General features: G+C 34.0%; 1 protein-coding gene across 1 annotated transcript in view; it reads left to right on the top strand.

Moving 5' to 3' along the window:
• The first annotated feature begins 4,315 nt into the window (after positions 1 to 4,315).
• Positions 4,316 to 6,000, top strand: part of LOC129231799 (uncharacterized) — a 39,282-nt gene continuing 37,597 nt past the window's right edge. The window contains exon 1 of the mRNA XM_054866174.1: positions 4,316 to 4,618. Coding sequence (XP_054722149.1) covers positions 4,320 to 4,618 — 299 coding nt within the window. The 5' untranslated portion in view covers positions 4,316 to 4,319. The remainder of the gene's footprint in view (positions 4,619 to 6,000) is intronic.

Raw genomic sequence — 6,000 nt, 5'->3', positions numbered from 1 at the left:
TGAGACAGTGCAACACACCAACATCGGAACAACAAATTAATATTTGTTTTACTTAAAAAGTTTTTCCTGAAATTCAGTACAATTGAGACAAAAATTAAAAAAGTATATTGTAAAGTATTTCTGCAATTTGTTATCAGTTCAAATAAATTATTCACAACACAAATACATCTTCTTTGGGAGCTCATTGAAAAGGGAAAGTAATTAGTGTTTAGTTGAGTTAATACCGCACTCATTTTAGAATTTCATTGCTTCCAAAATCTTTGAATAAAAAAAGTGGGGGGGGGGGGGTGCTAAAAATCAGTCTAGTAACTTCCCAAATGATGGGACTTTTCAGGTGCACCCCAAACTTAAAATTTTACCAGAGTGGAAACTATCAATGGGCCGAATGGTACTCCTAATTTCCCCGATTTATGATAATTCGCCTAATGGAATCCTCCAAATTTTGCTGAATGATATTTTTATCATATCGTCAAACAAAACTCTCCTAATGATGATATTTTTGACATATCGTGAAACAAAATTTGCTGAATAAGAACATTTTTGGGAGGTCACAGTGACCTCCCATCTGGGCTCCCCTACAGCTGCCCCCCTCTCCTTTCATGGTTGAGCTGAATACGCCCTTGGTTGTACAAGTTTTTAAAGTTATCGCACATGCATCTATTGTTAGTATTCTCAACCAACGGTGCAAACAGCAGTAGAAACAAATTTCAAATGCTCCAAAGGAATAAAATCAGTAAATGTTTGTGTGGTTACATTCAAAATTTCACATACATATAACATGTATTCTTCAATAAAATATCTTTCATCGATAAAATTAGAATAAAAGATTTATATTTATGAAGGAATATGACCCAAGTTATTTATGAAAAGACAATCATTTTATATAGAAAATGTTTCCGAAAAACAAGAAAATTACTTATATTTTTATAATACAAATCAGTTTTACCTTTTATTGAGGAATACATGTTATATGTATATGGGATTTCAAATGTAACCAACAAAAATTTATTAAATTTATTTCTTTTGGAGCGTTTGAAATTTGTTTCGACCACTGTTTGCACCGTTGGTTGAGAACACTAACAATTGACGCATGCATGATGACTTTAAAAACTCGTACAACCAAGGGCATATCTAGCTCAACCATGAAAGGAGAGAGGGGGCAGCTGTAGGAAAGCCCTGATGGGCAAATTTGGCAAATTTTGTTTCACGATATGTCAAAAATATCGCCATTCGGAAAGTTTTGTTTGATGATATGTTAAAAATATCATTCAGCAAAATTTGGAGTTCCATTAGGCGAATTATGATCATTTGGGGAAATTTGGAATTCCATTCTGTACATTGAGAGTTTCCACCCTGATAAAATTTGAAGTTTGTTGCATACCTGAAAAGTCCCATCATTTGGGAAGTTAAGATACTGGTTTTTAGCATTCCCCCCCCCCCCCCCCCCCCCCCCCCCCCCCCCCCCCCCCCATTTTCATATTTCAAGATTTTGGAAGCAATGAAATTCTAAAATGACATAGTATTAACCCAACTAAACACCAATTACTTTCTCTTTTCAATGAGCTCCCAAAGAAGATGTATACACTTTCAAACTTAGAAACAAGTTACTACATCTGAAGAAATTGAAGCAACCATCAATCATTAATTTTTTTTAATTCTAAATATTTTTTATTTTCGAGGTTGGGGGGGAGGGAGCTGCCCAACCTTGCTTCCATCTGAATACGCCCATGCGTAGAGCTGGCTGTCGCCATCCCTGTCGAACGAATATTGTAAAGAGCTAACTCTTTTATTCTAAGCAATCTTTAACAGCTGGCAACCCTCCCTGACCATTTTTTGCATAGGCAACCTTAGTTTATCATGTTCAGAAAAAAAAATAGCTTTAATTTGATATGTACCTAAATGATGACCTTATTTTATGAGTGCATAAATGTGTACCAATAGTACCTGTTTACATGAGGCTGTGAATAGGTAGCAGCCAGTTGCGCAACAGCAACCTTAACTTTTCAAGTTCTTTAGGTATATTTCTTTGGAATAGAGTATAGTTTATTTTAATAACAAATGCGTCATTTTTACCCCAAAATATCAAACAATATTAATTTGATAAATTATACTTGCGGGCACTTCTTGCTAGGCAACCTTGCCAAAACACATTGTCCCTTTCATAATATAATATAAAAATTTGATTTTGACTTTCTACTTAAATGAGTGCAGAATTCTGCAGCCGGATCTCGTACTATGATGTAGCTTTTATTTTTCTTTTCACTAACCACCAAAGGCAATGTAGTACAAAGCACTACATTATTAGTATTATGTTACTGTTTTACATATTGACTTTAAAAAGAAAAAAATAAGTAAAGATATGCAAGCTAAATGGATGACCCTGTTTTTTCCCCGTAAAAGGTGATGTTTAGAAAAATAGTGTGTAATTACCAAAAAAAGCTACACTTGACCTAATTTCGTTAGCGGCCATTAAAGACCTGCTAAACTAAATGTGCACCCAGTACTAGCATTTTTACTTATGAAATGTAGTTTATATTCACTATTGTCAAGTTTGTCATCTGTACTGATCACTATTCTTTTAGAAATTGCTCATCTAAGTAGAGGATTTGCACAGTGTCACACCCATCACAGCACCAAAAAAATTCCTGTTTAGTAAAAAAATTTAAATTCATAAATATCATGTATTAAGTTTCATTTGAATATCTTTTAATAGAAGAAAATGCTATAGAGTCGTGAAACATTAAAATATTCACAGAAATTTCTAGAAATATGAGTGCTGGTGAAAACTCATGTCTCGCAAGCATCACATCCATCACAAGATTTTACAAATTCTCTAAAAAAAATTGAAAACTCTTACAGTTTTGCTTCAACTCAATTGTTCAGGCAAATGCATCGTTAAGCATGATTAAAATTGTCAATATTTGTTAACTGATTTAGTGCTCAAAATGTTGGTTTAACCAGTAAAAATAATGTCTGAATGTCACACCCATCACAATGGAATTGCCCTAAAACTATTTTTGGTTTCTATCTTCAGAAAAAGTATAACTCAACTGTTAAATTAAACCATTTATGTAAACAGTGGAAGCAAATCGATATGGCTGTTAGAAAAGTATCCAGCCTTTTTTTTGCTGAACTTGATGGATATGAATTAAGCTCTCTTGTATGAGCTGACCCTGAACCTTTGTGCCCATATGTAATTTTTTCCCCTGCCTGTCGATTGCATAATTAGCTGGGAGGCAGAATTTGACAGAGTTAGTGTGCAGGGCTCTCATTGGATTTTTTGATTTCAAGGAAACCGTCCGAACGACTGGAGCAGCTCTGTTGCATCAAATTTTGCCAGAAACTGAAGGACAGCCAAGGGAAAAATATTCAAAAGCTGCAGAGGGCTTTGAGTGACAATTTTTTGAACTTTATTTCAGCGTTATTGACAAAAATCAGACTTGTGTGGTTCAATGGGCTCCTTACTACTTTACTGTCCTAATATGGCTCCTTGCCATTTCTGGCTACTTCTCAAACTTGAGGCAATTGAGTGGTACAATACAGACGAGAAAGGGCAGTATGTCTGCAAATACAGTAGAGCTATACTCTATTCTGAAACAAGCCCTCTAGGAAAACTTCCAACAGTAGAAGCACCATTGAGAAATGTGCGGGGAGTCTGAAAGAGACTACTTTGGCAATTAGGTTTCATTGCTCCAGGTTTGCAATTTGTTTCCTATAGGAAAAAGTTTATTTATTTTAGCATAAGAATATTTTTCTAACAGCCCTCGTATGCGAATCCCTTTCAGAAGTATGTAGTCAATTTTGGTGTCCCACACTCTACATGCAACCATTTCTTTTTAAAAATATTAACTGCACTTAGTGAGAGATGGTTAAAGTGAAAAAGTAGGCACACCAAAGAGTTGCATAGGGGCCTATAAATCTGCAGTGGAGGGAACTGTGGTTATATTGGGATTCAGGGCGTCTTTTTACGTAAGAATCAGCAAGAATAGTGTTGGAAGCATTTAGAAGGGTTTTTTGCCGCCCATTCAGACTTCAAAAATTAATTTAACTTTTCAAAATCAATTTTCAAGTCTGTATTTATCTTATGCTTGCAGCCTTGGTGATACAGCAGGAAGTAGTAGCAAAAATAGTTTCAAAAACAGGGCCGTTCCTTATTTATTAATAGAAAAAAATAATTGAATTGATTCAATAATTTTGAAACTGTCAATTTCAAAATTAGTGTTTCTCTATTTTTTTGAAAGTTATTAAAACAGCTTGAAGAATTTCTTGATGCATCATGTTATTAATGCAATTTTTTCTTTCTTTCAGGTAAAATAAAAATGGGCCCAAAAAAAGAGAAAGAGGCTGAAGTTAGTCCTTCAGTAGAAGAGAAACAGAAAAAGCTGCAAGATTTGATTGAGCATCTTCGTGAGGAAGAAAAAGTGGAAATAGCCAATTTAAATGCTCAGTGTAAGACGGTTTGTGACTCGATATATAAAATGTATGATGATCATCTGAAAGCTATTCCAGAAAACCTGAGAAATAAGACTTTAAAAGAAATAATGGAGCTGGAACAGAAAAAAACTGAAAGCAACGAGGAAGAATTATCTGTGCAACAATTGAAATCCGATATTGAAGGGTAAGAAATGTGTTGTATAATTTATAAAATGTTTATTTACCAATATTATTGTCCTTTTAAATTAATTGTTTCTAAGGTTGTCATCCTCGGTTGTTATATTTATATGCATCATATGAAGTGTATCATGATAGTAAATATGTTATTTAAGGCTTAATATATATGATACTAGCTGTACCCGACGCACGTTGCTACACCAACAAAAAAATACATCATTATACTGATTTTCATGACAATCGGTTGAACAGGGCAGAAGTTGCTACTCTGCAGTGCCACCTGGTGGCGAGTGGCTTCAATGAGCATATTATGCACCTTCTCCGTGGAAAAATACATATATATAGCAATTTTCATAATAATCGGTCCAGGTATCAAGTGAAGCCGCGACTATACTCAAATTTTGTACTCACACAGTTTGCAAGATCAATCAATCGCTAAAAATATCAAATAGAAAAAGTTTTAAATCCCCCCGTTTCATGAAAAGCAATAAAACAAAAAAGAAAGAATTTATTTGCTCAAACTCAAGAAAAATGGCAACAGCTAACTTCTTATCAATGAGATCTTTCACACGAATTAATTTCTGCAGCTGATAATTTTATTCGTATTTATCCAATGGATTGTGACTTAAATTGGAATAAAAAAGGAACTATCGATCGGATTTTTTTCGAACTGGTCTATAAACATTCCCAGTACCAAAAATAACAAACGGTGAAAGTTTCAGCCAAATCTGCCGGGTAGTTTTTGAGTTCATGGATGACATACAAACATTCATTTATATATATAGATGCAGGGTGTCCGAAAAGTCTTTGACACACTTGAAAAATTCATAGAAAAGCAACAAATTGTCCTATGATTATGTGGTTTGCACCATGTTACTTCACTGGTTCAAGAATTTTTTATAACATCATTAAAGAACAAAGAAAAATTATAATTATATGAAATTGCTTTATCATCACGGTAAGAAAACAGATGTCGTGTGAGATGCTTAATCATTTTATTAAACGGAAAGTAGTATCTATCATTATTAGAGTTAAATATGTGTACTGTTTGTTGACATGGGATGAACTTGAGTACCATTTAAGTATGGTTCGAGCAACATACAGTGCACACGTTGAACTTTGGTAGTGAAAGATATTGCTTTCTGTTCAGTAAAATGATTCAATACCTCACATGACGTTTGTTTTTCTTACTGTGATGATACAGCGATTACCGATACAATAAAATTTTTCTTTTTTTTTTCCTTTTTTTTTACAATGTCATAAAAACCTTTGAGGTATTATGGCACAAAATAACAAGTTGTTGCTTTTCTAAGAAATCCAGAAACAGCAAAAACCATACCTACATATATGCAGTTATGAAAAATGCCCGGGTATTTATTATTGAGGGTA

This window comes from Uloborus diversus, chromosome 10 (genome assembly GCF_026930045.1).
Source record: "Uloborus diversus isolate 005 chromosome 10, Udiv.v.3.1, whole genome shotgun sequence".
Classification (NCBI taxonomy): domain Eukaryota; kingdom Metazoa; phylum Arthropoda; class Arachnida; order Araneae; family Uloboridae; genus Uloborus; species Uloborus diversus.
The sequence above is the reverse complement of the archived record's forward strand: the minus strand, read 5'-3'. Positions and strand labels throughout refer to the sequence as shown.